The sequence below is a fragment of the Bufo bufo genome, chromosome 1 (genome assembly GCF_905171765.1).
Source record: "Bufo bufo chromosome 1, aBufBuf1.1, whole genome shotgun sequence".
NCBI classification, from domain to species: domain Eukaryota; kingdom Metazoa; phylum Chordata; class Amphibia; order Anura; family Bufonidae; genus Bufo; species Bufo bufo.
The window spans coordinates 252,662,044-252,676,022 of record NC_053389.1 but is presented as its reverse complement, the minus strand read 5'-3'; the positions used below and the strand labels follow the sequence as shown (position 1 = coordinate 252,676,022).

General features: G+C 45.8%; 2 protein-coding genes across 3 annotated transcripts in view; both read right to left on the bottom strand.

Annotated features, from left to right (window-relative positions):
* Window positions 1-2,304, bottom strand: part of TMEM178B (transmembrane protein 178B) — a 278,157-nt gene extending 275,853 nt beyond the window's left edge. The window contains exons 1-2 of the mRNA XM_040434536.1: window positions 2,292-2,304; window positions 1,186-1,299 (exon numbers count right to left, since the gene is read on the bottom strand). Coding sequence (XP_040290470.1) covers window positions 1,186-1,299; window positions 2,292-2,304 — 127 coding nt within the window. The remainder of the gene's footprint in view (window positions 1-1,185; window positions 1,300-2,291) is intronic.
* LOC121005778 (E3 ubiquitin/ISG15 ligase TRIM25-like) overlaps window positions 1-13,979 on the bottom strand; it is a 965,623-nt gene that overhangs the window by 758,470 nt on the left and 193,174 nt on the right. The gene's annotated exons all lie outside the window — the stretch shown is intronic.

Sequence of the window (13,979 nt, the reverse complement as noted above, 5' to 3'; positions counted from 1 at the left end):
CGGCAAGGTAATGATCGTGTAATATGCGAATATTGCACGCTCAATACAGGCGTGGGTCAAAAACTAATATATAGCCCTATAGAATATAGTGCTATATATTCGTTTTTAGAATATTTGTAATTTTTTCCATCTGACCACACGATTCCTCCCTGCTTCTTGCTTGTGGGCCAATGACTCATTGGCCCACAAGCAACTTAAGCAGGGAGGAATCATGACTTCAGATGGAAAAAAATGACGAATATTCTAAAAAACAAATATATAGCACTATATTGAATATAGTGCTATATATTAGTTTTTTAGAATATTCGTCATTTTTTTCCATCTGAAGTGAACACATGATTCCTCCCTGCTTCTTGCTTGTGGGCCAATGACGTCATTGGCCCACAAGCAAGAAGCAGGGAGGAATCATGTGTTCAGATGGAAAAAACTGACGAATATTCGTCATTACGAATATATACCACTATATTCTAAATATTCGTAAATTCTCGAAGTGCCGATATTCAAGATTAAAATTCGCTATTCGAATATTCGTGCTCAACACTAGCTGGTACCCCCACTAATCATGAGAACAAGGGTCTTGTTCCTGATGAGTGAATGAAGTAGCAGAGTGAGCATGGTCACAGCTCACTCCCTATGGGTATGCTGGAAATAGACGAGTCTTGAACTTATTCCCTAGCCCGTGGATACAGGATATTTGTAGCATGGGAACTAGATGGAATTAACTGCATATGGATTTATACAGCTAGTATTAAACTCCATAGGGGTTGCATAAATCTGTATACATTGAGCTCCCCCTTGTGACTGCTAAAGGTAAGCGGAGAAAGCAGTTAAGTATTGAGTCTGCTCCCACCACAGGCCACATAGCAGCTATATGCCCTGCCTTTATGGTACTTTAAGTATCACTGAGCGTAATTTCATCCAGTTTCTTCTTAAATTATCTTACAATCCCTAGAAAACCAAGTAACAAAAAGAGTAATAGAATATGAACCACCTTTTCCATCAAATCTAACACCGGTGCTCTTAACTCCCAAGTCAGGAAGAACCACCTTTTCCATTAACTCCTAACACCAGCTCTCTTAAACCCCAAGTGAGAAAGAGCAGTTAGTGCAACACTGCCACCACCAATAGCTACAAAACAAGCTACACAAGCTAGGCATACACTAGGGTTAAGTGCCAGGTACTTACGTAGAGCATGCCACTCGTCTTGCCGGATGGTCTTGGTGATATTATAAGTGAGGTTCTTGGGAATTGTGGCTGAGGAATAGTGATACTTGATGAATGAGCATCGCTCAATGTCCCCTAGGAAAAAAAAAACAGAAGGTGACTTATTATATGTATTTGTCTACTGTGAAGTGAGTAAATTCTTTTTCATCATAGATATCTTGATTAGGTAGAGTCCACAATGGTAAGGGTTTGGCCACATGTTGCTGGTAATGCAGTTTTTAGAAAGTGTCTCCCTTCTTATTAGCTAATAGAAAGTTATAATCTGTTGTGGTAAATATTAATAGTTGTAATCAGCTTGCATCAAAGTTTGTGTAAGGAAAAAGGTGAGACCCTTCTCTCAGCCCCAGTCAGAGAGAGACACATCTGTTACCATCTTGGTTGAAAATTCTGAGCGACTCCTCCCGCCCTTCTCAGTCTGCTCACCTTTTATTTACTAACAAAAGGTGTAAAAGGGGCTGGCCCAAGACAAGGATACAGGAAGTTATAACATGCAGGAAGTGATGTCAAAGGACAGGGCGGGGCAATCAATGTGGCCAGGCAGACAATGCACACGCCCCATCCCTGTATAAGGAAGGATGAGTCATGTCCATTGTCTGATCAGCCAGGTGGCCGCCCACCCCCCATCACTGTCAGCATGGACCTCATTCAATACTGCTAAAAGGTGATCAGTATCTAATAAAGACTGGTTCCCATAGGTTTGAAATTATCTTCGAGACATTGCTACAGCTATTGTCAGTATACGGTACTAGTATACCGACAAGGCAGATATGCATGTCTTAAAAGCAGATAATTCTCCAAGCCAATGAGAAGGTTTTCATACTGACGGTTTTGCCACTGGTCCCGATTCAGCCAAAGTACCCTCTGCTAGAGCGCTCCCTGGCTAAATCAGACACAGGGAGACAGATGACAAACTATAAAAACACACACACATCCTAAAGTAAAATGTCCGAATAATAAAATTTCCACAACATAATCATTATCATTTTAGAGATGCAGTGGAGCTGCAGGCTGGTCATGGTCACTATGTTCACAAGCCAGTTAGCTCAGAGTACACTTATCACTTCTACCTTCTAATCTCATGTTGGTGCACTCCTACAAACAACTTAACTCAGCGCAGATTCTGCTGTAATCACAGGACTTTATTAATAAGAATACGGTAATGTAGAAAAAAAATGAAATAGCAGCACTCACCCGTGTGGAGTAAAACCAGCAACTTTATTATACAAATGCTACATCAGGCAGGGGGCGGACAATTCAATACACACGCATTGATCAGCGGCGGCCGTTTCGCGCCAAATGCGCTTCTTCTGGCTGTGCGTTGGACGCACAGCCAGAAGAAGCGCATTTGGCGCGAAACGGCCGCCGCTGATCAATGCGTGTGTATTGAATTGTCCGCCCCCTGCCTGATGTAGCATTTGTATAATAAAGTTGCTGGTTTTACTCCACACGGGTGAGTGCCGCTATTTCATTTTTTTTTCTACATTACCGTGATCTTTGCATCTCGCTTCCTAGCTGAGCACCGCCGATCGTGTGGGTCCTCTTCAGCCACATACAGCGTCCCTCTCCTCGTGTACCCAGCCGGAGCATTGGTGCCGCCCCCTCTCTCTTTCTCGTTATTAATAAGAATGCTCTCTACAGACACACATACAACTTGTGATATCCTGTTTAGGTACGATATTCCCGTTATTTTAACCAACTGCCACTCTATGTGTCTACTTCTTGGCCTGCAGAAGACATCAACAGGGACTTAATAAAGTAGTTCTTTGTCTCTTGAATCATTTGCTCAGCTTCATCCAAATATCACATAGTCAGCCACTGACTATGATAAACTGACCATGTGTCCCTCTGAGCAGATAAAGTAGCAGGGAGCCTACATAAAGGCACACCGTCCCTGTGGCTCTTTAGCAACAGCAAGTGCTGACAGCTTGCAGTTTGTTTCTATAGAACAACAGACAGAATTTTGGAATGTCAAGTGGGAAATATGTGCAAAAATTCTGAATCATTTTGGCCACCGATTTCAGTGGTCTTGGAAGCTGGCTGACCAGAATAATGAGCACCTCCTTGCCAAATGTATCTCTATAAAACGACCCACAGAGATTATTTGGTCAGTCTTTGCAGATATAGACACAGAAATTAGAGATACATTAGCTGACAGTAATAACATATGACCCCGAATAAAGAGGTTGCACACAAAGCATCTAACAAAGGCTCTTCTACATTTTTTATACTGCAGCAAATACCATGACATCTACTATTGACTAGGATGCATCAGGAAAACACACTATTTATGGATTTTCAATATTTTCTCAGGTCTTTTCCCATACCCAGCAGTTTCAGTATATTACCATTGATCATCTACGTGTATAATAACTAGAGGGTGTTAGAAAAAGCTGTGCAGGTGAAATAAAGTCTTCATGTATTATAGAATAGAAATATAAAATAAAAAAATACATTTTCTGGTTTCTTTAAGGCTACAATTATTTAACTACACTGATAGCAGTGTCGGTCAAAATAAAATGTCATTTCATATAAATCTGTCTATCGATCTATATACAGTTGCAAGAAAAAGTATGTGAACCCTTTGAAATGATATGGATTTCTGCACAAATTGGTCATAAAATGTGATCTGATCTTCATCTAAGTCACAACAATAGACAATCACAGTCTGCTTAAACTAATAACACACAAAGAATTAAATGTTACCATGTTTTTATTGAACAAACCATGTAAACATTCACAGTGCAGGTGGAAAAATTATGTGAACCCCTAGACTAATAACATCTCCAAGAGCTAATTGGAGTGAGGTGTCAGCCAACTGGAGTCCAATCAATAAGACGAGATTGGAGGTGTTGGATACAGCTGCCCTGCCCTATAAAAAAACACACACCAGTTCTGGGTTTGCTTTTCACAAGAAGCATTGCCTGATGAGAATGATGCCTCGCACAAAAGAGCTCTCAGAAGACCTACAATTAAGAATTGTTGACTTGCATAAAGCTGGAAAGGGTTATAAAAGTATCTCCAAAAGCCTTGCTGTTCATCAGTCCACGGTAAGACAAATTGTCTATAAATGGAGAAAGTTCAGCACTGCTGCTACTCTCCCTAGGAGTGGCCGTCCTGTAAAGATGATTGCAAGAGCACAGCGCAGACTGCTGAATGAGGTGAAGAAGAATCCTAGAGTGTCAGCTAAAGACTTACAAAAGTCTCTGGCATATGCTAACATCCCTGTTAGCAAATCTACGATATGTAAAACACTAAACAAGAATGGATTTCATGGGAGGATACCACAGAGGAAGTCACTGCTGTCCAAAAACACCTGGATGTTCCACAGCAGTACTGGCAAAATATTCTGTGGACAGATGAAACCAAAGTTGAGTTGTTTGGAAGAAACACACAACACTATGTGTGGAGAAAAAGAGGTACAGCACACCAACATCAAAACCTCATCCCAACTGTGAAGTATGGTGGTGGGGGCATCATGGTTTGGGGTTGCTTTGCTGCGTCAGGGCCTGGACGGATTGCTATCATCGAAGGAAAAATGAATTCTCAAGTTTATCAAGACGTTTTGCAGGAGAACTTAAGGCCATCTGTCCACCAGCTGAAGCTCAACAGATGGGTGTTGCAACAGGACAATGACCCAAAGCATAGAAGTAAATCAACAACAGAATGGCTTAAACAGGAGAAAATACGCCTTCTGGAGTGGCCCAGTCAGAGTCCTGACCTAAACCCGATTGAGATGCTGAGGCATGACCTCAAGAAAGCGATTCACACCAGACATCCCAAGAATATTGCTGAACTGAAACAGTTCTGTAAAGAGGAATGGTCAAGAATTACTCCGGACCGTTGTGCACATCTGATCTGCAACTACAGGAAACGTTTGGTTGAAGTTATTGCTGCCAAAGGAGGTTCAACCAGTTATTAAATCCAAGGATTCACATACTTTCACCACCTGCACTGTGAATGTTTACATGGTGTGTTCAATAAAAACATGGTAACAGTTAATTCTTTGTGTGTTATTAGTTTAAGCAGACTGTGATTGTCTATTGTTGTGACTTAGATGAAGATCAGATCACATTTTATGACCAATTTGTGCAGAAATCCATATCATTCCAAAGGGTTCACATACTTTTTTTGCAACTGTATCTATCATCTCATATCTATCTATCTATCTATCTATCTATCTATCTATCTATCTATCTATCTATCTATCTATTTATATATCTATCATCTCCTATCTATCTATCTATCTATCTATCTATTTATCTATCGTAATGTAAGAGCAGTGAGACTATGAAACTCTCTGCCTGAGGAGGTGGTGATGGTGAACTCACTAAAAGAGTTCACGAGGTGCCTGGATGTATTTCTGGAGTGTAATAATATTACAGGCTATAGTTACTAGAGATAGGTTGTTGATCCAGGGAGTTATTCTGATTGCCTAATTGGAGTTGGGAAGGAATTTTCTTTCCCCCTAAAATGAGGAAAATTGGCTTCTCATGGGGTTTTTGCCTTCCTCTGGATCAACTTACAGGATAAGAGGCTAAACTGGATGGATGGCTTTTTTTTAAGGCTTACAAATTATGTTACTATGTTATGTAATCTATCTTATCTATCACGTTATCTATCTGTCTATGTCTCATTATCTCTCATATCTATCTATCTATTTATGTCACGGAACCATGAACCAGACGTACAACAAGAGATAAGTGAAAATAAGAAGGCTTTATTGAAAATAAAGCTGTAAAGCAAAAGTCCAAACGGATGGCGAAACCGAAGCAGAGTCTTTGCGAAGCCAGAGGTCAGGAACCAGAAGGGTAGTCAGACGAAGCCAGGATCAGGAACCAGCAGGGTAGTCGGACGAAACCAGGATCAGGAACCAGCAGGGTAGTCGGACGAAACCAGGATCAGGAACCAGAAGCAGCAGCAGTCTAGAAGCATGTGAACACAGGAGGACCAAGCAAGGAACTGAAGCCACAGACCTCCTATATATATGAGCAGGCATCCAGCTCCTCCCAGTGGGAAGGAGGAGCCGCAGGGTGGGAGGCTACAAGAAACCCAGAAACCAAGATGGCCGCCAGCACATGTCAAACGAAGGAGAACAGCAAGAAGGTAAGACCATGACAGTACCTCCCCCTCAAGGGCCCCTCCTCCGCGGAGTAAAGAACGGTTTCTGAGGGAAGCGTGCGTGGAAGGCTCGGAGCAAGGCAGGAGCATGGACATCTGCGGAGGGAACCCAGGAACGCTCCTCTGGACCATAACCACGCCAATGGACCAAAAACTGCACCCGACCGCGGACCAGGCGTGAGTCCAGGATATTGCTCACCTCATACTCCTCACGATTGCCCACTTGGACCGGACGAGGCCGAGGAACCGAGGAAGTGAAACGATTACACACCAGTGGCTTCAACAGGGAGACATGAAACACGTTGGAGATCCGCATGCCAGGAGGAAGCGCAAGGGCATAGGCTACCGGGTTTACCCTGCGAAGCACTCGGAAGGGACCAACAAAGCGAGGCGCCAGCTTGGGAGTGGGCACTCGAAGGTTGAGGTTGCGGGTGGACAACCATACACGCAGAGACCTCAAGGGACTTCTGGATCAGTACCCAAGAAGCACGTAGGACGGAAAGGTGATCCTCCACAGCCGGAATATCCTGGGGAGAGAATACCTCCGGTAACACGGCAGGTTGGAACCCATAATTGGCCATGAAGGGAGACGTCCCAGAGGAAGAGTTCACCGCCGTGTTCCTGGCAAACTCAGCCCAAGGCAGGAGGTCAACCCAATTGTCTTGGTGATCGGAGACATAGCAACGAAAGAATTGCTCCAAGGCCTGATTGGATCGTTCTGCGGCCCCATTGGACTGAGGGTGGTAGGCCGAGGAGAAGGAGAGATGAATCCCCAACTGGGAGCAAAAGGCGCGCCAGAACCTGGACACAAACTGACTCCCCCGATCCGACACAATCTCCTTGGGCAAACCGTGCAACCGGAAGACCTCCCTGGCAAAAATCGTGGCCAACTCTTGTGCAGAGGGTAACTTCTTGAGAGGAACACAGTGGCACATTTTGGAAAACCGATCCACAATCATGAGAATGACCGTATGGCCTCGGGATGCAGGGAGGTCCACAATGAAATCCATCCCCAGGTGTGACCATGGGCGCTCCCCGGTGGCTATGGGTTGCAGAAGGCCCAACGGAAGGTGCCGAGGGGACTTACTCTGGGCACAAACGGAGCATGCCGCTACATATGCGGCGATGTCGGAACGTAGGGAAGGCCACCAGAACAGACGTGAAACAGCCCAGGACAGCTGATTCTTTCCAGGATGCCCCGCGGTCTTGGAGTTATGGTAGGTTCGCAACAACCGAGTGCGCAACTCCTCAGGCACAAAACATCTGCCGTTGGGTCTCCCAGAGGGAGCACCAGATTGAGCCGCCAAAATCTGCTCACCCAGGGGAGAGGTCAGGCTGGTGCGAATGGCGGCCAAGATCTGATTCGGAGGTATGACCGAAGTCGGAATCGACTCCTCCCTGGACAGCTCGGAGTACTGCCGTGATAAGGCATCCGCCCTGATGTTCTTGGAACCGGGTAGGTAGGAGACCACGTAATTAAAACGTGACAAGAACAGAGCCCATCTGGCCTGACGTGGTGTCAATCTCTTGGCCTCAGAAAGGTAGGTCAGATTCTTGTGGTCCGTCAGGATGAGGACCGGAACCACCGAACCCTCGAGCAAGTGCCTCCATTCTTTAAGGGCCTGCACGATGGCCAATAACTCCCTGTCACCAATCTGATAGTTGCACTCCGCGGAAGACAGTTTCCGGGAGTAAAACCCACAAGGAAGCAGAGGACCCTCTGGTGTTCTACGCTGAGACAGAAGGGCGCCTACTCCCGTCTCAGACGCGTCCACCTCGAGGACAAAGGGCAACCCAGGGTTGGGATGCGACAGAATCGGAGCCGACACAAAGGCGGACTTTAGAGCCTCAAAAGCTCGGATGGCCTCGAGCGGCCAGACCTGGGAATTACTGCCCTTCCTGGTCAGATCCGTGAGAGGCTTGGCTAGCATGGAAAAGTCCCTGATGAACTTCCGATAATAATTGGCGAAGCCCAAAAAGCGCTGCAGGGAACGAAGACCACTGGGCTGGGGCCACTGTAAGACAGCCGAAACCTTCTCAGGATCCATGGAGAACCCCTCAGCGGAAATGATGTAACCTAAGAAGGTTACCTGGGATCGGTGAAATTCGCATTTCTCAAGCTTACCGAACAGCTTGTTCTCTCGTAACCGTTGCAACACTCGTCTGACATCCAGAATGTGGGCCTCCATGGATTCAGAATATACCAAGATGTCATCCAAATAGACCACCACACACTGCTGCAACAGGTCACGGAAAACATCATTGATGAATTCCTGAAAGACTGCGGGCGCATTGCACAACCCAAAGGGCATAACCAAGGATTCATAATGACCGGTCCTGGTGTTAAACGCGGTCTTCCACTCATCGCCCGCCTTGATCCTTACCAGGTTATATGCCGCCCTCAGGTCGAGTTTGGTAAAGACCGTGGCCCCTTTAAGGCGATCGAACAGCTCGGAAATCAAGGGTATCGGGTAAGCGTTCTTGATCGTGATGCGATTGAGACCCCTGTGATCGATGCAAGGCCTCAACTCACCGCCCTTCTTTTTCACAAAGAAAAATCCAGCCCCTGCCGGGGACGAGGATTTGCGAATGTGTCCGCGTGAAAGCGCCTCCCTCACGTACTCCTCCATGGCCTCATTCTCCGCTACCGACAGTGGATAGACTTTGCCACGAGGAGGAACGGCACCAGATTCTAACTCTATGGCACAATCGTATGGGCGGTGCGGAGGTAGGGCAACCGCGCGCACCTTATCGAATACATCCCGGTACTCCTCGTATTCAGGAGGCAACAGAGAGTCCGAGGAAGTACACAGCAACTTGACAGACCCATGGATGCAACTAGCCCCACACTGCGGTGACCACGAGAGGATCTCGGCCGATCTCCAATCGAAAGTCGGATTATGCTTCCGGAGCCAGGGGTACCCCAAGACCACCGAGTAGTGTGGAGACGAAATAACCTGGAGGCAGACCGACTCTCTGTGAACGGCACCAATGGCTATCCCCACTGGAAGGGTCTCATGAGTCACGTGTGGCGGCAGAAGGGGTCTGCCGTCTCTCGCCTCAAGAGCCAGTGGGGAACCTCGAGCCTGCAGAGGAATGGAATTGGCGGCAGCGAACACATTATCAATGAACAAACCACCAGCACCAGAGTCCACCAACGCCTGGGTCGTCACCGAGCCCCCGACCCAGGAGAGGACAACAGTGATCATTGGTTTGTCAACACGGGAAACCGGGGACGAGGAGACTCCACCCAAGATCTGCCCCCGACAGGATCTCAGGTGCGAGCGTTTCCCGGACGGTTCGGACATGCCAACCGAAAATGCCCACCGAGACCACAGTACATGCATCGGCCCTCGCGTCTCCGGAGTACCCTCTCCCCCTCGGACAGGCGAGCAAACCCCAGCTGCATGGGTTCACCCCCAGACAAGTCATCCCCAGGAGGCGTGGGAGGAGAGGGAGGCACGGGTGGGACAGCAAACGTAGGCGCCAATCCGTTAGAAAACCTCCGCAGGCTCTCCTTAAAGGAAGGTCTCTCCCTGAGTCTGGTGTCAATCAAAATCAGGAAAGAAATAAGAGACTCGAGCTCCACTGGTAGGTCCTTAGCTGCAACCTCATCCTTCAAGGCATCCGAGAGACCATGAGAGAAAGCAGCGACCAGAGCTTCATTATTCCAGCCCACCTCTGCTGCCAGGGTACGAAACTCAATGGCGTATTCAGCTACGGATCGTGAACCCTGTCTGATGGACATAAGGAGCTTCGCAGCAGAGGCAGCACGAGCCGGCACATCGAATACCTTCCGAAGAGAAGCAACAAAACCGGAAAACTCGGCAACCACCGGATTGTTGTTCTCCCATAAAGGGCTGGCCCAGGCCAAGGCCTTGTCCGAGAGCAGCGAGATCAAGAAGCCCACCTTTGATCTCTCAGTAGGAAAGGCATGTGGCAGCAACTCGAAATAAATGCCCACCTGGTTAAGGAAACCTCGGCACTGAGTTGGCTCTCCCCCAAAGCGCTGTGGAAGAGGAGCAGAACCGGTCATACCCCGAAACACCGCAGGTGCAACAACAGGTGTCGGGGTAGACTCTGGCGCAACAACCGGAGCGGCAGTAGGAGCGGGCCCAGGAGCGACAACCGACCCATCGGCAACGGGAGCGAAATGAGCCGTGCGTTCAAGCAGGGTTTGCAACGCCACAGCGAACCGACCCAACAGGTGATCCTGCTGATCAAGTCTGGCAACCAGCGTGGGTAGCGAGGATGGCCCTGTACCGTCAGAATTCATGGCTTGGTCCTAATGTCACGGAACCATGAACCAGACGTACAACAAGAGATAAGTGAAAATAAGAAGGCTTTATTGAAAATAAAGCTGTAAAGCAAAAGTCCAAACGGATGGCGAAACCGAAGCAGAGTCTTTGCGAAGCCAGAGGTCAGGAACCAGAAGGGTAGTCAGACGAAGCCAGGATCAGGAACCAGCAGGGTAGTCGGACGAAACCAGGATCAGGAACCAGCAGGGTAGTCGGACGAAACCAGGATCAGGAACCAGAAGCAGCAGCAGTCTAGAAGCATGTGAACACAGGAGGACCAAGCAAGGAACTGAAGCCACAGACCTCCTATATATATGAGCAGGCATCCAGCTCCTCCCAGTGGGAAGGAGGAGCCGCAGGGTAGGAGGCTACAAGAAACCCAGAAACCAAGATGGCCGCCAGCACATGTCAAACGAAGGAGAACAGCAAGAAGGTAAGACCATGACAATTTATCTCATATCTATCTATCTATCTATCTATTTATCTCATATCTATCTATCTATCTATCTCTCATTATCTCTCATAAATATCTATATCTATCAATCAATCAATCTATCTTTTATCTATCTATCTATCTATCTATCTATACAAATAAATTAACATTTCTAGATGAAAGATGGCATTTGAGAGAAAGTTTTCATACATCTGGAAAAAATCTACTTTTCTAGTTTAAAGATAGATAACCAGTCCAAACTTCTTGTACTGATGAATTCTTATGGGTAAATAAATAGAATTTATACTGTAATCTGCCCATTTTGGAAACAAAAAATTACCGCAATGATCCCCTTAAAATAGATTTATAGTGTCTGACTGAACGTTTTATTGAGCCTGTCATATAAGAAATCATTGAATTATATTTTCTAAGAATTAAATGAACTCCATAATAGATGTGCTGGAAGACGCTCGTTGCCATTTGTGTTATGTTATCTTTACTATGTTTTACTTTTTTTCTTTGACCAGAATTCCTAATGGTCGTCTAATAAAATTCTGCTGTAAAGTCTGACTTTGCAACCAAAGCAGTAAAATGACAGAAAATGCTGTGACACATTTACAGAACATGACAAGATCTGACCTTTTCAATCTAAGTGAATTCTAAAAGCATTCTGAGAACATGTATATACATGAGTAGCATCAAAGTGCAAGAGGGCAGAGGACTTTTTGGCAAAGATGATGAAAGTGCAAGTAAAAGCTCAATTACTGCAATAGAGGACAATGGACTGGAATCAACTTTAGTCAAAATGTGGCCCTCGGGAGACATCATAGTGTGGCCCCATTGTATACTTATAGTCTTATTGTACCAGTTTTGGCAGGAAAGTATCATGTAGAATACAGTAGTAGATTTACTTGTTCTGGGGGATCTTTTATGAGGAAATGAGAACCTAATATATTGTAGAGGGGCATCTGTGGGTAACACATTTATGGTTTATGGCATCTCTAGCTGTAGAAACCTAGTACAACTCTAAATAATCCCAAGGGATTGATTTAGGGTGTACAAGGGTACGTTTTTGTATAAGTGTAGAATTACCAGTCTTTACACGGGCTGATAATTGTGGCAATTATTGGGAACAATGCTCTTAGTAACGCTAATTTCTGATAACTGCTCTCTATAAAAGTGCCACTGATGGCCGAATGAACAAGCAAACACTCACATCGCTGATGTAGATACCAAAATCTGATTGTCTGTGGTGACTAGTGATTTCTGCAGTGATTGCTCATCCCCATAAAGAGAAGGTGATTGCTGCAGGTAAATGTAGCTCTCACCTACTCTGATGAGAAGGCAATTATTGGGAGCAAGTGGTTTGTTCTTGATACTTACCTTTTGTATCGATCTGTGTAAAGGGTTGACAGGGCTAAGTTCTGGGACAATGTGAATGTCCCCTTCCTAAATGTTACGCCCTATATCACTACCAGTACCTTCACTGCATAATTGGACAAGTGAAGTGAATAATTTGTTGCACTCTGAGGTTGCAGAGGTTGGCAGTAGCATATAGGTCCAGCTGTATTAGCTCAAGGACCTAGTTGCAGCTAGGCTTTTCTTTACCCAGTTACAGCTTGCTGCCCTAGTACTGTATCTACCTACCATAGCCAAGATATATTATCTTGTTGGCACTCAGCAATAGCACATGCCCTACTAGCCCCTTTGACAGTACTCTTGCCTAAAAAGACACATGGTAGGGGCCATGCTACAGAATTCAAATTAGGGCCCAGAAGCTTCAAGTTACCCCTCTGCTTTATCCACAACATTATCATTTTTGGGCTGGAGTTTTTCGTGGAGGACTAGAACACCTGACTGGGTAATGCCACCAGCCTATGGTGAATGTACAAACCCTATGAGTCTTATCATAGAATACAAGTAAAATCGAGGTCGCTGGGTCATCTAACTACACAATAAATCACGAAAACAAAACCACATCTTTATTATACTGTGAAGAAGGGTCATTCTGGTCGCTCAGTAAATAGCTGACTTGGCAACATTAATAGAGAAACAACATAATTACTGCGGATAGTCCCTCATTAAAGCAAGCATCTCAGAGAAACGATAACTGCTCTTCCTGCTAATACTGATGGGCTTTTCAAAGATCAGCTACTGAACTTAGAACTTCTCAGAGAAGATCCCCAGGAGCACTAATGATCAATGGAAAACATGTTATCCATCCATATTGTTACAGATCAGTGAGTGTGGATCCACTGTGCCAACTAACTGGTTTGGCTTTGAGCTAAACCCTAACACTGGGTTCACACCAGAGCGTTCTGAAAGGAGCGCTCTGTATGCGCGATTGTACGGGCGTTTACAAGCGCGCATACAGAGACAAGTGAACACACATTGTCGCGCGTTCCCGAAAGTCTATGTACGGGAACGCGCGACAAACGCCCCAAAAAACACTCATGTACTTGTTTGAGCGTCGGGCGTTTTACAGCGCGATCGTACGCGCTGTAAAACGCCCAGGTGAGAACCAATCCCATAGGGAAGCATTGGTTTCTAATTGTTGAGCGTTTTACAGCGCGTAGGAACGCGCTGTAAAACGCTCAGGTCTGAACTGAGGGTAAGGGAGTTATTCTGGTGCTCCCCTTGTATTCGCCATTTAACCTATGCAGGGCTGGTTTTAGACAATAAGTGGCCCTGGGTAATATTTGAAGTGGGGCCCCAAATGAAATATTGTAACACACTCACATTTAGTCAGTTCAAATGGCGGTATGTCAGAGTATTGCTAAGGTCTTAAAAGATCAGGAGCAAAAGCCACAAGGCATATGCCCCCCCCCCCCCCCACCCCCAATTTTTTTATTTTTATTTTTAATCTAAATTTGACTGGTGTAAAGTAGAACTGGCTTAGTTGGACC